General features: G+C 42.8%; 1 protein-coding gene across 1 annotated transcript in view; it reads right to left on the bottom strand.

Annotated features, from left to right (window-relative positions):
* SACM1L (SAC1 like phosphatidylinositide phosphatase) overlaps window positions 1-20,904 on the bottom strand; it is a 227,553-nt gene that overhangs the window by 45,650 nt on the left and 160,999 nt on the right. The window contains exons 11-13 of the mRNA XM_075826884.1: window positions 20,522-20,590; window positions 8,003-8,082; window positions 2,996-3,094 (exon numbers count right to left, since the gene is read on the bottom strand). Coding sequence (XP_075682999.1) covers window positions 2,996-3,094; window positions 8,003-8,082; window positions 20,522-20,590 — 248 coding nt within the window. The remainder of the gene's footprint in view (window positions 1-2,995; window positions 3,095-8,002; window positions 8,083-20,521; window positions 20,591-20,904) is intronic.

Here is a 20,904-nt window from a genome sequence, read left to right as displayed (position 1 = left end):
TCTAATACAATCTATGAAACACCTGTGGGATCAAAATGCTCAGTACACCCCTAGATGATTACCCTGAAGGGTAAAGTTTCCAAAATGGATTCACTTCTCAGGGGTTTCTACTGTACGGGTACCTCAGGGGCTCTGCAAATGTGACATGGAGCCCAAAAAACAATCAACCAAAATCTACATGCCAAGTAGCACTCCTGCCATTCTGAGCCCTGCAGTGTATCCAAGCAGCAGTTTATAACCACATATAGGGTATTGCCGTACTCGGGAGAAATTGCTTTACAATTGTTGGGGCGCTATTTCTCCTTTATTCCTTGTGAAAATGAAAATAATTCAACATTTTAGTGGAAAGAATGTAGATTTTAATTTTCACTGCATAATCCCAATAATTCAGCAAAAAAACTGTGGGGTCAAAATGCTCACTATACCGCTAGATAAATTCCACGAGGGGTATAGTTTCCCAAATGGGGTCACTTTTGCCGGGTTTGCACTATTTTGGCCCCTCAGTGGCTTTGCAAATGTGACATGGGGCCGCAAACCATTCCAGCAAAACTAGAGCTCCAAAAGTCAAATGGCGCTCCGTCCTTTCTAACTTCCGCCATGTGTCCAAACAGCAGTTTATTACCACATATGGGGTATTGATGTGCTCAGAAGAGTTTGCTTTACAAATATTGGGGTGCTTTTTCTCCTTTATCTGTTGTAAAAATGAAAAAAATCTGAGCTAAAACTACATTTTATTAGAAACAAATTAGATTTTCAATTTCACGGCATAATTCCCATAGATTCAGCAAAAACCGTGTAGGGTCAAAATGCTAACTATACCCCTAGAAAAATTCCTTGAGGGGTGTAGTTTCCAAAATGGGGTAACTTTTGGGGAGTTTCCACGGTTATGATCCCTCCAGGGCTTTGCAAACACGACATGGCACCGAAAACCATTCCAGCAAAATCTGCGCTTCAAAATCCAAATGGTCCTCGTTCCCTTCTGAGCCCTGCCGTGGGTCCAAACAGCAGTTTATTACCACATATGTGGTTTTGCTGTAATCGGGAGAAATTGCTTTACAAATGTTGGGGTGCTTTTTCTCCTTTATTCCTTGTAAAATCTAAAACATCGTATGTTTTTCCAGAAAAAAAGTAGATTTTCATTTTCACAGACCAGTTCCAATAAATTTAGCAAAAAACCTGTGGGCTAAAAATGCTAACTATACCTCTTGAAAAATTCCTTGAGGGGTGTTGTTTCCAAAATGGGGTCACTTTTGGGGGGTTTCCACTGTTTTGGCACCACAAGACCTCTTCAAACCTGACATGGTGCCTAAAATATATTCTAATAGAGGCCCCAAAATCCACTAGGTGCTCCTTTGCTTCTGAGGCCGGTGTTTCGGTCCTTTACCGCACTAGGACCACATGTGGGATATTTCTAAAAATTGCAGAATCTGGGCAATAAATATTGATTTGCATTTCTCTGATAAAACCTTCTGTGTTACAGAAAAAACTGTATTACAAATGAATTTCATAAAAAAAAATTTAAATTTGTACATTTCACCTCTACTTTGCTTTATTTCTTGTGAAATGCCTAAAGGGTTCAAATAATTTCTGAATGCTGTTTTGAATACTTTGAGGGGTGCAGTTTTTAAAATGGGGTGATTTATGGGGATTTTCTAATATATAAGGCCCTCAAAGCCACTTCACAACTGAACTGGTCCCTGAAAAAATAGCCTTTTGAAATTTTCCTGAAAATGTGAGAAATTGCTGCCAAAGTTCTAAGCCTTGTGAGGTCATAGAAAAATAAAAGCACGTTCAAAAAAACGATGCAAACATAAAGTAGACATATAGGAAATGTTAACTAGTAACTATTTTGTGTGGTATTACTATCTGTTTTACAAGCAGATACATTACAATTTAGAAAAATGCTGATTTTTGCAAATTTTCTCTAAATTTTGGTATTTTTTACAAATAAATATTGAATTTAACAACAAAATTTTTTCAGTATCATAAAGTACAACATGTCACGAGAAAACAATCTCAATCGCTTAGATAGGCAAAAGCATTCCGGAGTTATTACCACATAAAGTGACACGTCAGATTTGCAAAAATCGGCTGTGTCCTGAAGGCCAAAATAGTGTCCTTAAGGGGTTAAAATACATTTTATTTATTTATTTGTGTGTTTGGTTTTTTTTCTTTTTTCTAACTTTTACTTCACTATGGGGGCTGCCATTTTTTTTTTCATCTCTGTATGTGTCGATTAACGACACATACAGAGATGGAATACGGCGCATACATCCGAATAGAAAATGCGAACGGGAGCCGGTCCATTCACTATGGTGTACGCCGTCTGTGTGGGAACGGCGCATGTGCCGCTCCCACACAGTCCAAAAGGAAGGTCTTCGGGCGAGCGACATCCGGCGCCATTTTCATGTGGACCGGAAGCCGCGGCCGGACAGTAAGACGACTACTTCCGGTCGCTGCATCCGAACATGTGTTAAGAAGCAAGGACTAGGAGTGGACAGAGTGGCGGCAGGAGCAGGTAAGTTATGTTTGTGTATGTTCGTGTTTTACTGTGTGATTACCACTGTATGTAAGCCTACTACACTGTGCATTCGCTCAAAAAATGGCGGCACACAGTGTAGGAGGTTTGAACATTCAACCCCCTCCTTTCTCCTGGCACTAGCCAGGATAAAGGAGGGGGATTAATTGAGCACACTAGAGCGAGTGTGTCTTCTCCAATTTTGCAGCATAAAGCAATGTGGTTGCTTTACCACATGCCAATGCTGCAGTTTTGGTAATTGCTCCCTCTAGTGACCAGCACATGGAAATGTTATAAATTAGAATCTAATTAATATTACCGGACTTGTGAAAAAATGAAAAAAATTAGAACGTCTAATCATGTATATACTAACTGTTTAACTAAAAAAAAATAAAAAAAATTCTAGCGACACATTCCCTTTGAGGTGCACTTTTCTGCCCCATGAATGTAACCAAATACCTATTAGTACTATCTTACCCAAATTCATCTTGGATTTCAGCCACCTGATCCACCAAAATCTGTAACCGATCCCAGCGCATTTGGCTGCATTCTTTGTGGAAGTCAAAAGCAAAATATCTATTAAAAAGACAAAATAAAACTTTTTAGGAAGAGGGACAATACATTTTTTTTCTAGCTGAGAGAAGGCCCCTCCTATACAGATCCAATATAGTTTACGCAGGACAGTAAAGGAAAGCAATGAGAGACACCTCTGGGACCCGCATCGATCTCTAGAACGGGGCCCCCTAAACCCTGCTGCCCCTCTGTTTTGCGTCAGGAGCAGATAAATTTCAACCATGAATTCGGAAACCGTGTAGCTCGCATTCTACGCTGTTTCCGTAACTACCATTCACTACTATGGGACTTATGGAAACAGCGTAGCTTAGCGAGCTACGCTATTTTCGTAACTCTCGACCATTCAACCATGAAGTGAACGGGAGGCAGCGATAGCTGAAAAAGGTAAAACGGGGATTAGGGGTCCCCGTTCTGGAGATAGACATATCCTGTGTATATGTCCTAAATGTCCCTCATGGGAAAACCCCTTTAAGATTTCAGAGCGCTTTCTAATGTAATTTTTATATACATTCAAACTAAAACTGAAGTATTAAAAGAAGGTTAAAGCAAAAATACATAAATGTATATATTTATATATGTTTCTTTGTAGAATCGATAAATGAGGAATAGTTAGCAATGCTTTTCCTTTACCTATCTTCAGGTACTCTGAAGAGCTTACGTGCTATGTTACTTCAGAGTCTATGTAAGTGCTTGTTGGTTCTTATCATTGATGAACGATCCTTACGCATGGAAACAGAACGTGTCTGCTGGATTAAAATCTACACTTTCTTGGATGATCTCCAGTCGCACTCAAGTTTCAGCAAGCATGCACTTAAAACTGGTCTTTTCTCAAATTACTGTATATTTTCTGTCTAGATAAGGAAAACAGACACTGTTCTATCTACAGGATATGCCATAAATGTCTGATAGGCTGAGGTCCCATCTCAGGGACCTCTACCTAGAGAGAACGGGGCTCCTTTGTCCCCAGTCTGTCAGATGAGGCAGCCGCTGCATCTAAGTCTATAAGGGTATGTTCACACGTAGTCAACAAAAACGTCTGAAAATCCAGAGCTGTTTTCAAGGGAAAACAGACCCTACTTTTCAGACGTTTTTTTACCAACTCGCATTTTTCACGGCGTTTTTTACGTCCGTTTTTGGAGCTGTTTTCATTGGAGTCTATGAGAAAACAGCTCCAAAAACGTCCAAAGAAGTGTCCTGCACTTCTTTTGACGAGGCTGTATTTTTACGCGTCGTCGTTTGACAGCTGTCAAACGACGACGCGTAAATAACAGGTCGTCTGCACAGTACGTCGGCAAACCCATTCAAATGAATGGGCAGATGTTTGCCGACGTATTGTAGCCCTATTTTCAGACGTAAAACGAGGCAAAATACGCCTCGTATACGTCTGAAATTTGGCCGTGTGAACACGAACATCCGAGCAAGTCATTCAATATTCGCCTGGATGCCGGAAGGGATGAGGGTCAGTGAACCACGCATTCTCATAGTTAGGGGTCCCAGAGGTGTGATCCCCCAACTATCAAACATTGATATACTGTCATAAATGTCTGGGATGGAATAACCCCTTTAAGTTTTCTTTTTAACATACTTTTGTTTTGGGTTTAACTCGTTTTATTGAACAGGCAGGGGATATTTTCAAGGGTCCTAAACCTTAATAAGTGTTTTCCATTTTAAAACCATTTATGATATGTGATCAGACATTTCCTAAAATTGCAATGAGGGGGTCTGGCAGCTAAGTGAGGACAATCTGAGGTTTCTAGAACTCCCAATCATTTCAGAGCAGTGAGACCATGCATGCTCAGCCACCCCTTCATTGACAGCTGGAAATAGAGCGGTCAGGAATCGAAATGTCCTTTGCTTTAACCCCTTCCCAACTTCCATCGTATAAATACGGCAGAGGTCGAAAGGGCTAAGCCCACTCCATAAGTTCAGCGTGTCAAAAGCGAAGCCAGCATCGAAGCCGTTAGAAACAGAGGGGCGTCCCCCTGTCACCTTGCACACCCCCCCCCCACCCCTGCGACCGCAAGTGCCCATGATCATCATGGCACCCTGGGGGCCTAATGAAGGGGTTTATAGGGGCATGTCAGAATCACTATGACATTTGTATTGCAGTATAGCGTGCAAGTGAGTTAGATCGTTGGTTCAAGTCCCTTAGAGGGACTAATTAAAAAAAGTTTAACTGTATTAGACTTTGTGTGTAAAAAAAAAGTTCAATATTAGAAGTGAAACAAACCTTTTTTTTTACCATTTCCCCCCAAAAGAAATGTGAAAGAGAAAAAGAAAAATCAACATAACTGGTATTGCCATGTACGTAACAGTCCGACCTGTCACAATAGTATTAAACCGCACGGTGAACGTCGTAAAAAAAATAAAAATACCCCAGAAGAGCTGATTTTTGGTCACATCATCTACCACAAAAAGTAGAATTAAAAAGTTATCAAAAAGCCTCATGTACCACAAAAATGTTACCAATAAAAACAGCTCGCCCCGCAAAAAAAACAAACACGTCCTCATACCCTCAAGCGTCGAAAAAATAAGTTATAACTCTCAGAATATTGCGACGCAAAAATAAATAATTGTTAACGATTAGAATTTTCCTTGTAAAAGTAGTAAAACATGAAAAAAAAATAATAATTGGGTATTGCCGTAATCGTATTGACCCGCAGAATAAAGTTCTGCGGTTTACTGCACGGGAACGCCATAAAAACGAACCCAAAAAACAATGGAGGAATCACGTTTTTTTTCCCATTCCACCTCACAAAATAATTGTTCCCAGTTTCTTAGTACATTACATGGAATAAACGGTGCCGTGAAAAACGACAAATTGTGTTGCAAAAAAAAAAAAAAAAAAGCCCTCCTACCAATATATAAAAAAAAACAAAAAAAAAAAAAAAGAGAATTTTTTTTTTAAGGCTTTCGGAAGGTAGGGAGGTAAAAGCAAAAAATTACTGGAGGGAAGGGGTGAAGGTTGCCATGCCTACCAGCCCAGATTTGGTCAGCTCTGCTCAGTCAGCCAGAGGAGCGAGACGCAGAGCCAATCAGGTCTCTGACTGTGTCTAATCCTGAGCTAAGGAGGGGTATTTAAACCTGGTCCTACTCTTAGGCCGGGTTCCCGTGAGACGGATACGCTGCGTAAAAATCACGCAGCATGTCTGACCTGGAACCCGCCGGACATTCCTTCTGAAAAATCGCACCACTATGTGGTTTTTCGGACAGAAAAACTCTGCTACAGAAGGAAGCCATTCATAATTACCCCTAGGGTTGCACGATGCACCGAAACTTTGATACGGTTTTGAGGCCGTGCACGCTCAAACGGTTCGATACCGTTATTTCATGTATTTCGATACTAAGCTGTGTGGCCGCACAGCTTAGCATTGTAACACATAAATGTATGAGAGCGGGCCTGCGGCTGTGTAAAACAGCCATTGCCCTGCTCCGGAGTCCTGACAAGTGCGCGCGGTCAGCATGATGTGATGCGGAAGGCGCTGCACTAATGAGCATCGTTACTGAAGACAGAACATGGTGGGCGCACTGCAAAGCACCCCCATGTTGTGTCTTCTGTGCCACCGCTTATTAGTGCAGCGCCGGCTGTATCACCTTATGCTAACCGCGCGCGCACACACACACACTTATTGACAAGAACGGGGCAATGGCTGTATTACACAGCCGAAGCCCCGCGGCAGCGATCAGAGAAATCGCTCATCTCAAAGCTGACCGCAGCATTCAAGGGGTAAATGAGGAGGGGGGGGGGGTGCCCTTTGGATGTGTATTACACATCTTTATACACTCTGTTTTTGTCCAACTATCCTCTCACCTCTCTTTGTGGGAGTGTTCCTTCATACCTATATATCTTGTGCAGGACTTATTAATTGATTATAACCAATATCATCTCTTTATTCTGCCCATTTCATTTACCCAAAGGCCTCATGCACAATTCCGTCTGCCGTTGAACAGCCGTTCTTGAGGGTCCAGTCACACACGGATGGCTTCCGCGTGCAGTCCGTCGTTTCACAGACCAAATTCAATGAGAAGGCCGAGACTGTTCCGTCAAAAACGGGCAGGAGTAGGACCTGCCCTACTTTTGACGGAACGGCCGCACGGTTCCATTAAAACAATGGAAGTGTGCATGGCCCCATTGAAATGAATGGGTTCAGGGTGCTATCAGTGACAAAAACGGATAGCACCCTGAAAGAAAAAAGCGAAGTGGGCATGGGATCTAACTGTATATGGTCCTTTTTTTAATAGTGTTTGTATTACTATGTATTGTATTTAACAGATATGTAATAAATATTTACTACAATTCCATTTTTGGGCTTTTTCGCTCCCTATGGTTTGCTTATAGGTTGTCAACTTGAACACCTAGGGATAAGGCCCTTTTACACTGGCCAATTATAAGGCAAACGAGAATTCACAGAACGCTCGTTACCGATAATTGCCCTGTGTAAACAAGGCAACGATCAGCCGATTAAAAGAGCAAATGCTCGTTCATGAGCTGATCGTATCGTTTTAAGTACAGAAAATATTATCGTTGTCGGCAGCGCATCTCCCTGTGTAAACAGGGAGATGTGCTGCTGACATGATAATAATGTATGGGGGACGAGCGATCGGAGTAACGAGCACTCCTCCCCATGCTAGCTCCTTGTAAAAGGAGCACGAGCGCAACGAGCTGTAACTCTAAAATATTTCTTTACAAACCACATGTAAACACATGACAGTCTAAAAATATAGCTCATCTATGTTGCTGCCAATCTTCTAAATTTTGTTCTTTTAAAAGTCACCTCTGTAAGTGGAGTATTAGAAGGCTGGTCCATGTTAATTGAAACTGCAAATCGATTTCCAACTAGTACTATGTAGAACCCTAAATTTTATGTGTTGTGTAAAAACTACTAACAAAAGTCATAATTTTATAATTACCTAACCATTCCATTTCCAAGGCCATCTACCATCTGTGAAAATGTTTGCTCAAGTGGTTTTTCTGATCCTTTGTGGTTAACCTAAATGAAATAAAAACACAAACAAATAAGTACACATGCTTCAGGGCATGCTGGTTCCCTAAGTGTCCTACTGTTTCTACTGGGGAAAAAACCCCAGCAATGAAGTGAGTGGATACAGAACAATCCCTAAACCACAGTTTGTGAAAAAGCAAAAAACATATCCACTTGTTTGATTATGGATGTCTAAGGGCCCATTAACAAACAGAAAAATTTGTGTTGTGGAAATGGCTATATAATCTGCAACATATGTGTTACACAAAGATTCTGCTGTAGATTTCACCCTTTTATAGAAATTCACAACACATGTAGTAATTTAAAATTGTGCCGATTGTTTCTGCAACATGTGAATGGGGTCGTGTAAAACCTCATCCATTCGTATTGTACTGTAGTACTTTGTTGCAAACTTTAAGACTAGAATATGCATCAAAAGACAGGTAAACTCATTGTAAAATCCTCTTCTCGTCCTGTTCTTCGGGGGGTGGGCGGGGACACATTCCCTGGGTATATGCTGTTGCCACTAGGAGGCTTAACACTAAGAATTCAAAATTGTGGCCCCTCCTTAAGGATATACCCCACCCACACACTGAGCCAATTCAGTTTGTCCATAAGCAGTAGAAGTAGGGACAAGGTAATTAGCAGAGAATCCCTCCAGCTGAAACCATGAAAAGCTAACAAATGGGTGGGAGCGGTGTAGACCAATGAACCGGACAAGAAAAGGATTTTTGTGGGGAGTATTCGAAAATCCTGTTTTTTCATTGGTTACATTGTGGAACACAGACCATGGGACAACCTAAAGCAGTTTCCAGGGGCAGGAAAAAGAAAGAAAGGACACGGTCACCTATTTCACAGATGCCTGCATGACCTTGAATTCAAGGGAAGCGCCTGCAGAAACAAAGGTGTGCACCTGATAGAACGTGATAACAGTGTGCAAGGAAAACCACGTAGCTGCCTTGCAAACCCGAAGAGCATAAGCTTGAATATGCAAAGCCCAGGAAGCCTGAACCACTCTGGTACACCTCACTGACCTAGAGGGCTGTGATCTGAAAAGTGGATACCTTAACGCGAACCCTGTAAGCCTCGCAAATAGCCAGCAGAAACCATCAAGCGATAGGGGCCTTAGACGCCGCCAAGCCCTTCCTGAGACCCACCAAGCCCTTCCTGAGACCCTCCAGGAGGATCAACAAGGAAACAGACCTCCGAAAGAACTGTAAGTCCACAAAGCGTGAACAACATCCAGGTTGTGGACAGAACGCTTTATCGGATGACTGGGAGACGGGCTAAAAGGATAGCAGCAGAATGTCCTCATTCAGGTGAAAACCCCAGACTACATTATGCAAAATGGAGCGCACGGTATGGAGCACCGCCTTATCATGATGAAGAGTCATGAATGTTAAGCGGCATTACAAAGAAACTAATTCAGAGACCCTCAGGATGGAGGTCACCGCTACCAGAAAAAAACACCTTCCATGAGAGAAGACAAAGGGAGACCTCTTGCAACGGATCGAATGGAGCAGGTGGCCGAACCTCCAAAACCAAGTTGAGACCCCATGAAGAAATCTTAGGATGATAAGGGGAAACCGCGTCAACAACCCCCTATAGAATGGTCTTGATGTCAGACTTGGAGGCCAATGGGTGATGGAACAAGATGAAAAGTGCAGACCCTTGTTCCGTCAGTGACCTAAGGGCCAAACCCTGATCCAGGCCACCCTAGCGCAGGGAAAGAATTCGGGAGAGCAAAAAATTGCAGGGTAGGGAGATTGCGATCCTCACACCAATGAAAGTAGGTCTTCCAGGTCTACGATGATAAATGCAGGCTGAGGAAGACTTCCCGAGCCTTGAGAATGGTGAGAATAACCCTCTTAACCATGTCCTCGTGCAAACAACATCGCGGCCAATCTGGAGCTACCAGGATGGCTGGAATCCACTCTGTCTTTACCCGTTGGAGGAGCCGAGGCAGAGGGGGAAACATATTGGAGATTGAAGCAGGTCTATGGAACCACGAGATTGTCCACGGCATAGTTCCTGGGAACAGGAGATGAAGAATGTGGACCTGGACGCAGTCAGGTCCTCATCCGACCTGCCCCATCCGGTCCAATACTCCTGGTGAAGGGACCACTCTCCGGGATCCACCCATTCACGACTTAGGAAGTTCGCGACCCAGTTGTCGACACCTGGAACGTGTACTGCCGATAGAGCAAGAGCGTGACGTGAAAATCTGCCCAAAATTGCGGCTTTGGCTATCATTGCTGCGCTTAAGAGTCCCTCCTTGGTGATTGAGATAAGCAGCCATGGAGGGACATTGTCAGTTTGGACACCCACCGGATAGCCACACAGGAGCAATATCTAGTGTAGAAAACAAAGGACGATGGCTCTCAACTCAAGGAGGTTAATAGGAAGAGATTATTCCTGTGGGGACCACAGCCCCTGAGCCGTGAGGTGACAATCTTCTTCCCCACCCCCTAAGGATCTGCCAATTCAGACCGTGGCAAGGAGTAGATCCACCATTGCAGGGTTCGATGGACAGCCAAAAGAAGGAAAATACGTTGATCAAAAGGAGTCCGGAGGTGTCTTGAGAATCCACCGCGAGAAGATCTGCAGAACTGTGCGAAGGGAATGGCTTTGACTGAGGCCACCATGGTTCCAAAGTACCCTCATGCAAAGGCAGAGAGAGGTTGGCACATCCGTCCACAACAAGCGAATCCTTTCATGAAGGACAGACAGCCTTTCCTGGGGAAGGAACACCCTCGGTGACGAAAGCCACACCTAAAAATAAAGAAAGCCAGGAAGGGAATAGGCAAGATTTGGAGCAGTTGACAATCCAACCGAACCAGCACAAGGTATCCAAAATTATCATGAGTACAGTCACGTGGTCCTCCCAGGTGGGAGACTTGATTAAAAGGTTGTCCACATACCGAGTGACTTACACATCCCTGGTCTGAAGGAGCGCCATCACCAGACACAGGATTTTTGTGAAAACTCTTGGGAGCTGTAGCCATACTAAACAGAAGAGCCACAAACTGGTAATGGTGAGACGGACACTGCAAAGCACAGGATGCCCTAGTGGGACTGGCAAACAGTAGTGTTATAGGAGAGGAACTCCACCTGTTCCATGGAAGCGATAACGGACCAGAGGGATCACATGCGGAAATGGCAGACCTTGATGTACTTGTTGAGAGGCTAGAGTTCTAGGATGGGTCGAACCGAGCGGTCTTTCTTTGGTACAGCAAAAAGGTTAAAAGTGGAACCCCCAAAATCTTTGGCTTAAAGGCACCTGAATAATGACTACTTGAAGGAGCAGAGTCAATTCCTCGAAAAAAGGCAGCCACTCTTGAGGGAGACTGAGGAACAGCGAATTAGAAGGACTGCTCTAGAGGTAGACTGGTAAATACGATTTTGAATCTAGAGGATACCACTTACTGAACCCAGGCATCTGAACTGTGGGAGAGCCAGAGGTTCTTAAAGTACAGAAACCTGCCCTCCACCCAAAAGCGAGAGGGGACGCACCTTCAGGCTCAGTAGGGCTAACCAGCTATGGCCTGTGGTCTAGGTCGCAAGGAGGAGGCGAGCCTTTAAAGGAAGGGTTGGCCTTCTGCTACTGGTGGGACGCTAGTCTGGAAGACAATGCGCTGGAAAACCCATGAAAGTGCCGAAAGGGAGCACCTGCCTTCTTGACTGGTTAGTCTGTTTGACCTTGTTCTGGAGAAGAGGATGAGTACTCTTGCCAACAGTAGCTTCAGAGATGGTTTCTTCCAGTCGGGACTTGAAGAGACGGGAATCTGAAAAAAGAAGCACGGTCAGGAACCGCTTAGAAGCTGTATCTGCAGGCCAATCTTTCAGCCAGGTCATCCTGCGTATAGCAATGGAAGAGGCGGAAGCACAAGCCACCAGTCTAGCAGTGTCAAGAGAAGCCTCACATAGGTACTTGAACACATTCGGAAAAAAAGATGCGACAGATCAACTAATACCTCCTGAGGAACCTTGGAGAGGAGACCATGTCAGACTTGGCGTGCCCATTCAGTGGTAGCTCTGCGGACCCAACTCGAGGCAAAAATAGAATGTAAGGCATAGCCAGTGGCCTTAGAGTTGGACTTGATATATGTCTCTTTGTGGCGATCGAGAGGATTCTTACACTTGGAAGAGACTCCTTCTTGAAAAGGAAACCTAACGTCCAACTGCTAGAGTGAGTGAACGTCTTGTGCGGGTGTTTACATTCCTTTGAAACTATGTGGTCAAGCTCAGAATGAGCTGGAAAGTCCTCCTGGAACCGCTGAGGTTGAAGGAAGGAAATCTAATCAGGCAAAGGAGAAAGTACTGTATCAGTGACATTTAAAATGTTATGGATGGCCTTAATGAGCACTTCAACAGAAATGGACAGTTTGGAAGACCCCCTTGTCATCTGGATCCAAATCGGAATCAGAAATTTACCCCTCTGATAAGACACCCCCCCCTGGGGGGAGAGGAGGCAAGGACAGGCAGAAGAGGCCAGTTTAAGTGAAGACATGGCACGTTTTTGGGAAGACATGGGCAGAGAATCCAGAGGTGGCTGGTTGGAAAGACGACCCATCATGGACTGGGTGCTGTCTGCAAGGTTACCAATGGACCTAGAATGGGAATGGACCCTGTCCGTTTCAACTCCCACAACACCAGGCAAAAGTAAGATTGGGGTGGCGGGGGTACACGAGCCACAGACGCTTGGCTAGAGGCTGGCATGCATCACATAGGGAAGTACTGCACAGCAAAGTAAGTACTCCACCTTAGGAAAAGGGGGTAATGGCTGCCTGGCTACCTAGGTCTGCTAGAGAGAACACTCTTACAGGGAGTAAAATAGGCTAAGAGATCTGGGACGGAGGGTGCCTAATCCCTCACCTGTAGTGAGAAAGAGGCCTAGGGCCGGTCCTACCCGGTTTTAGAGGTGTATGCGCTGTCCTAAAGGCATAAGCAGCAAGGCTCGGTCAGTAGTTCCTGTATCCCCAGCAGCGTCTGTACAAATGAAGGAGAGACATAGCGGGGAAGATAGACCCACCCACTTCCGAACCGCCACGATTGGCTACCGGTTGTTATGTGCTCCTGGGCAGCCAGGATAGAGGCTGAATCGCTATGAGGTCAAAGTGAAAAGTGCGCTGTAGCGCTATTGCATGAGCAGAGGGCGCACACACACACGCACACGCACACACACAAACACGATGGTGCCGCTGGCACTATCCAGCAGAAAATGGCACCGGCTATAGTAAAGAGTTAAAAATGGCCCCGGAGGCTAGAGACAGACTTGAAAAGGCGCCTGTTAAATTGTTGTTGGCCTGCAGACCCCCCCCCCCCCCCCCAAAAAAAAAAGAAGAGGATAGTGGGCAGAGTCCAGGGGACCCCAGGTAGTGTGCTTTAACAGAGCTATACAAGCGGAAGCCCGGGAGGGGGAGGTTAAAACACTCACCCTCCATGTCTTCATCCCTCATCTCCTAGATGTGTGATCGCAAGAGCACCCACTCAGTGGTACACCCTATAGTAAGTGGAGACACTGGTGGGAAAATTGTAAGAGGTGCTCCTTAGGCTGGTGGTTGTCTTCATAGGCAGGAGGACAACCACCCATTTGTAATAGGACACCATGCACCTGCCTTGGAGGGGACAAAAGGGAGACTTATTTCAGCCCCGTTTCCCAGCTAAATAGGGGAAAAAAAATAAATGGTAAGACGCTGGAGTGTCTGCCTCCTACGGATGCTAAGCAAATACTGAATAAACGCAGCCTCTGTAGGTGGGTTATATTCTGCAGGAGAGGCCACAATTTTGAATTCTTGGTTTCAAGCCTCCTATTGGCAACAGGATATACCAACGGTCGGTGTCCCTCAATGTAACAAACGAGAAATTGTGCCACGTCTGGAATTGGCCCAAGTTCACATTTGCATTCTTTTTATAAATCCAAACAATAATAATAAATCCAAACAATTAGGAAAAAACCCAAACGAAAAACATTGAAATCCACGTTGTGTAATCTGGTGCAAAAAATACTCGTCGAAACCGCAGGTAAATGGCGGTAATTCCGCAGGTTAACATTTTATGCTGTTTTAAGTGCGGTTTTTAATATTTTGATGCGGAAATAGGTGCAGTTTTATGATGCGGATTCTGGTGCGTTTTTTTTTTTTTTTTTAAATAAACTTGTCAGATACAATAGCAGGAAAAAACGCAAGATAAACGGACATGATGCAGATTCCAAAAGACGGGTGGAAAAATTCTACTTAAGACAACAAGTGGAACAGGATGTTTTTTTTTATTTTTAGAATGGAAAATTAGCAAATGATTTTGAATAAAATAAATTATTATTAACCGGTTAGTGCCCGCCCATACGCCTTTTCACGGCGAGCACCAATGGGCTTTATTCTGATGCATACGCCTTTTCACAGTGCTGAATCAGAATAAACAAAGAGCAGAGAGCCATTAAAATCTCCCTACTCTCAGCTACCAGAGGTAGCGGAGGGCTGGGGGCATCCCTGCTCGAACGGGTGAGATCGATACTTATAGCGAGCGCCACATCGGAGTTGTTTTGGAGAGAGGGAGCTCCCTCTCTCCCACCGACACCCAGCGAAAAGATCGCCGAGTGTCTGTGTCTTCTATGGCAGCCGGGGGCCTAATAAAGGCCCCCAGCTCTGCCTGTAGTGAATGCCTGCTAGGTCATGCCAAAGGCATGGCCTAGCAGATGCCTGTACGTTTTAAACGGACAGGCAGTAATACACTGCAATACAAAAGTATTGCAGTGTATTATAAAAGTGATCGAATATTAAAATTCCCTAGTGGGACTGGTAAAAAAAAAAAAGTTTATTAAAGTTCATTTAAAAAAAAAAAAAAAGAAGTGAAAAATGTCAAAAAAAAATTAAATATGAAAAACACACTTTTTCCCCTTACAAAAAGCTTTACTATTAAAAAAAAACACGTAATAAAGTAAAAAAGTTACACATATTTTGGTTTTTGCGCGTCCGTAACGACCCCAACTTTATAGCTATTATATTATTAAACCCGCACGGTGAATGCTGTAAAAAAAGAAAATAAAATGCAATAAAAAAAAAATCAGTTTTCTGTGAATCCTGCCTTAAAAAAAATTTGATAAGTGATCAAAAAGTCACATCTACTCAAAAATGGTACCAATAAAAACTACAAGTCGTCCCGCAAAACAAAAGCCCTCATACAGCTGCATCAGCGGAACAATAAAAAAAAAGTTATGGCTCTTCAAATATGGAGAAACAAAACCAAATAATTTTGAAAAGAAAGTGTTTTTAAGAAGAGTTTTTTTTCTATTCCCCCCCCCCAAAAAAAAAGTTAATAAAAGTTAAATAAATTATATGTATCCAAAAATTATGCTATTAAAAAATACAACTTGTCCCGCAAAAAACAAGACCTTGCACAGCTATGTCGACGCAAACATGGCTCTTGGAACGAGACGATGGAAAAACTTAAAAAATAGCTCGTCATTAAAGGGTTAAATGCTTGGTTACCAATCCATCAAATCCTCTTTTAGGCCTACTTCACATGACCATGCTCGGTCTGTGTTCAGGGAACCAGATTCCTAGCATCATAGTCATCCATGATGCTGTGAGTCACTACCTCCCCACGGGACTTCTATCCCATACTATAATCATGTTTTCAGTACGGGATAGTAGTCCCGTGGAAAGACAGTGACTCACAGCTTCATGGATGACTATGATGCTAGGAGTCCAGCTCCCTCAACTGTGTTCGGTCCAGGAAATATAATAAAGAAATAGTGTTTAGAATTTTTGCGTTCAAATAACTAAAGAAGATAAATCCGCCTGGAAAAGAACGCTTAAAAGACAATTTGAATATTAAACCTTTAAAATGGGCTAGACTAGCCAATATATTCCTAAAGATACCAGGGCTAACCAAGTAGGTAAAGACAGGGTAACAATAATGAGTAATAATCCACATGAGGTTCAATTATTGTAGCACTTCCCCAGATATCTAGCTAAAAATATAACAGCTGTCCCTACCTGGACTAAACAGCAAAGTGTGGATTCAGACTAAATAAAGATCTGATACCTAGAAGAGTATGCATTCACACTGAATAAAGATCTGATACCTACCAGAGTGTGCATTCACACTGAATAAAGATCTGATACCTAGAAGTGTGCATTCACACTGAATAAAGATCTGATACCTAGCAGAGTGTGCATTCACACTGAATAAAGATCTGATACCTAGCAGAGTGTTCATTCACACTGAATAAAGATCTGATACCTAGCAGAGCGTTCATTCACACTGAATAAAGATCTGATACCTAGAAGTGTGCATTCACACTGAATTTAGATCTGATACCTAGCAGAGTGTGCATTCACACTGAATAAAGATCTGATACCTAGCAGAGTGTGCATTCACACTGAATAAAGATCTGATACCTAGAAGAGTGTGCATTCACACTAAATAAAGATCTGATACCTAGCAGAGTGTGCATTCACACTGAATAAAGATCTGATACCTAGAAGTGTGCATTCACACTGAATAAAGATCTGATACCTAGCAGAGTGTGCATTCACACTGAATAAAGATCTGATACCTAGCAGAGTGTGCATTCACACTGAATAAAGATCTGATACCTAGCAGAGTGTGCATTCACACTGAATAAAGATCTGATACCTACCAGAGTGTGCATTCACACTGAATAAAGATCTGATACCTAGAAGTGTGCATTCACACTGAATAAAGATCTGATACCTAGCAGAGTGTGCATTCACACTGAATAAAGATCTGATACCTAGCAGAGTGTTCATTCACACTGAATAAAGATCTGATACCTAGCAGAGTGTGCATTCACACTGAATAAAGATCTGATACCTAGAAGTGTGCATTCACACTGAATTTAGATCTGATACCTAGCAGAGTGTGCATTCACACTGAATAAAGATCTGATACCTAGCAGAGTGTGCATTCACACTGAATAAAGATCTGATACCTAGCAGAGTGTGCATTCACACTGAATAAAGATCTGATACCTAGCAGAGTGTGCATTCACACTGAATAAAGATCTGATACCTAGCAGAGTGTGCATTCACACTGAATAAAGATCTGATACCTAGCAGAGTGTGCATTCACACTGAATAAAGATCTGATACCTAGCAGAGTGTGCATTCACACTAAATAAAGATCCGATACCTAGCAGAGTGTGCATTCACACTGAATAAAGATCTGATACCTAGCAGAGTGTGCATTCACACTGAATAAAGATCTGATACCTAGCAGAGTGTGCATTCACACTAAATAAAGATCCGATACCTAGCAGAGTGTGCATTCACACTGAATAAAGATCCGATACCTAGCAGAGTGTGCATTCACACTGAATAAAGATCTGATACCTAGCAGAGTGTGCATTCACACTGAATAAAGATCTGATACCTAGAAGAGTGTGGATTCACACTGAATAAAGATCTGATACCTAGAAGAGTGCGCATTCACACTGAATAAACATCTGATACCTAGAAGTGTGCATTCACACTGCATAAAGATCTGATACCTAGCAGTGTGCATTCATACTGAATAAAGATCTGATACCTAGCAGTGTGCATTCACACTGAATAAAGATCTGATACCTAGCAGTGTGCATTCATACTGAATAAAGATCTGATACCTAGCAGAGTGTGCATTCACACTAAATAAAGATCTGATACCTAGCAGAGTGTGCATTCACACTGAATAAAGATCTGATACCTAGCAGAGTGTGCATTCACACTGAATAAAGATCTGATACCTAGCAGAGTGCACATTCACACTGAATAAAGATCGGATACCTAGCAGAGTGCGCATTCACACTGAATAAAGATCTGATACCTAGCAGAGTGCGCATTCACACTGAATAAAGATCTGATACCTAGAAGAGTGTGCATTCATACTGAATAAAGATCTGATACCTAGCAGAGTGTGCATTCACACTAAATAAAGATCTGATACCTAGCAGAGTGTGCATTCACACTGAATAAACATCTGATACCTAGCAGAGTGTGCATTCACACTGAATAAAGATCTGATACCTAGCAGAGTGCGCATTCACACTGAATAAAGATCTGATACCTAGCAGAGTGTGCATTCACACTGAATAAAGATCTGATACCTAGCAGAGTGTGCATTCACACTGAATAAAGATCTGATACCTAGCAGAGTGCATTCACACTGAATAAAGATCTGATACCTAGAAGAGTGTGCATTCACACTGAATAAAGATCTGATACCTAGCAGAGTGTGAATTCACACTGAATTTAGATCTGATACCTAGCAGAGTGCATTCACACTGAATAAAGATCTGATACCTAGCAGAGTGTGCATTCACACTGAATAAAGATCTGATTCCTAGCAGAGTGTGCATTCACACTGAATAAAGATCCGATACCTAGCAGAGTGTGCATTCACACTGAATAAAGATCTAATACCTAGCAGAGTGTGCATTGACACTAAATAAAGATCTAATACCTAGCAGAGTGTGCATTGACACTAAATAAAGATCTGATACCTAGCAGAGTGTGCATTCACACTAAATAAAGATCTGATACCTAGCAGAGTCTGCTTTCACACTGAACAAAGATCTCATACTTAGAAGAACGTGCACACACTAAATACAGATCGGACACCTAGAAGTGTGTGCATTCACACTCAATAGCGGAAACGCAACACCTAAGACAGTGTGCATTCACACTGAAATGAGCCACAGCACGTAGGGATATTGTGCATTAACACTCATAGATAACAGTGCAGCACCTATAGCGATAGTGTTCATACACACTTAGCAGAGATGGTACACCCAAAGCAAGAGTCTGCAGGGGGCCTTAGAAAGAAGCCCACTGGAGTACGATCCTACAAATTTATTAGGATGAATAGGCCGTGCGCCACAAACAAAGTCTACGATTTTACGTAAATGTACTCTATTTTACGCAGAAATTGGCATAAATGATATAGTATATTTATATGGCCACGGGTGGCCTTGCACCCCCCCCCCACTTCTGATTAGCCACACCCACTTTTTTGAAAAGTGGAAAGAGCGCGGCGTTAAAGTGAAAATGTCACAAATATTTGTGCAATACAGGCATGTGCTAAAATGTACAACTTTTATGCAATTACCTGTTAATAAATTCCCCACTAGATCATTGTTAATACATCAACAACTATATTAGGGATTCAATCAGCTCACTGCTTTAATTTTAAAACCTGCCCAGGAGACACAAAAGTTTAAATCAGATTGGTTGCTATGGGCAGCCCTAACAGATTTTATGTATGAGGGCCACCCAGCTGCATTCAGAGACCTGGAAAAAGTATAGTAGAAACAAGGTTTACATTGGGGCCTCTTCACATCATGTTTTAGACCTATACTTCGCTTGCACATTGGGAAAGCTCCCTACGTACATGCTAAACGTGTCCGTAGTGCTCCATTATCCCGATGGAGTCCGAAAGAGTGTGCTTTTGGCCTTCGTCGCGGCTTTTATACGTCGGTTTCCTTTTTTTTTTTTTTTTTTAAATTGGAGAATGGAATAACGTAGTATACTATGCTTTTCCATCCTTTGGGCTCCCGCAAAAAAAAAAGCGTATACCGCGCAATATACTTTTTTTTTTTTACATGAGAGCTTGTAAGACAAATGCCACTATATGGACAGTAATGTCAGGGGCTTTTTAACTACAGAGCATCGGTAGCGCTCTGGCCGAGGACTTTGGTACTGGAAAAGCCCCGGATGTTACTGTTCATACATGCACAGTGAAGTCAGGGGCTCCCTTTAGGAGAAGAACACACAGCCAAAGCATTGCCAGCACTCGGGCGGTGGATCCTCACATTACAAAGTCCCTAACGTCACTGTTCCTATATGGGCAGTGAGATCAGGGGCTCCACTAGGGATGGAAACCCTGGCAGAAGCGTTACCGATCCCTGGCGAGAGTGTTGCTAAAGTTGTGGCAATGCTCTGGCAGGGGGAACCATAGTTGAAAGCCCCTTACATCACTGTCCATTTACAGCTGATTTTTAGATACAGTGTGGAAATCCCCTATAGTCTCAATGCACACAATGCATATTACGTGTGGTTCTGCCTCGTGTATTTGCGTGCGGCAAATCCACAGCGTAATACAGTACCAGCACGGAAATTAGATTTCAGGAGCTCTCATGTATATGCTGCACTTTTTTTTCTTTTGGCACATAAATAGACCTGCGGTGTGTATTTTAAAATCCGCAGCCTGTCAATTTATCTTACGTTTCTGCTTGTGAATTGTATCTGTCTAGTTCTAAGGAAAAAGGCACCAAAACCCGAAGCATGAAAACGTACCAATTTACACATCAAAATGTAAAAACCGGAACTAAAAACACGCGATTAGGTGTGGTATTTACATGTACATTTCCTGCAGCAAAATACGCAATGTGTGCATGTAGCCTTAGGGATACTGCCTTCTTAAATGAAACATGATTCTGGAGACATACCAAGTTAACTATAACTTGCTTTCCATAGCTTATGATCTGGGAGTCAAAATGTCGCTGAAATCCATCCATCTGTAGAAAAACAAATCAGTTAAGTAAAATTAAAACACAGCCTTTACGAAATTAACATTGCAAATAAAAACAATCAAATAAGATTTGCCAGTTTGAGATGGTCAAATATTTATTACAATGTAAAAAAATCTAAAAAGTTGCCCCATGTTGTGGGTGGGGCCAGCACAAGTAGGTGGAGTCAGAAAACTGTTCGCTATAGGGCACATTGGTGATAGATCTAATAATGCAGCCTTATTATCATGGTCCGCATTGGGACGATCTTAGGTGGCTTTCAAACCACAATATTTCTATCAGTATAAAGTATGGGCTGATAA

The sequence above is a fragment of the Rhinoderma darwinii genome, chromosome 5 (assembly GCF_050947455.1).
Source record: "Rhinoderma darwinii isolate aRhiDar2 chromosome 5, aRhiDar2.hap1, whole genome shotgun sequence".
In the NCBI taxonomy this organism is placed as follows: Eukaryota; Metazoa; Chordata; class Amphibia; order Anura; family Rhinodermatidae; genus Rhinoderma; species Rhinoderma darwinii.
Note: the sequence above shows the minus strand (reverse complement) of the source record. Positions and strands in the feature narration are given on the sequence as shown.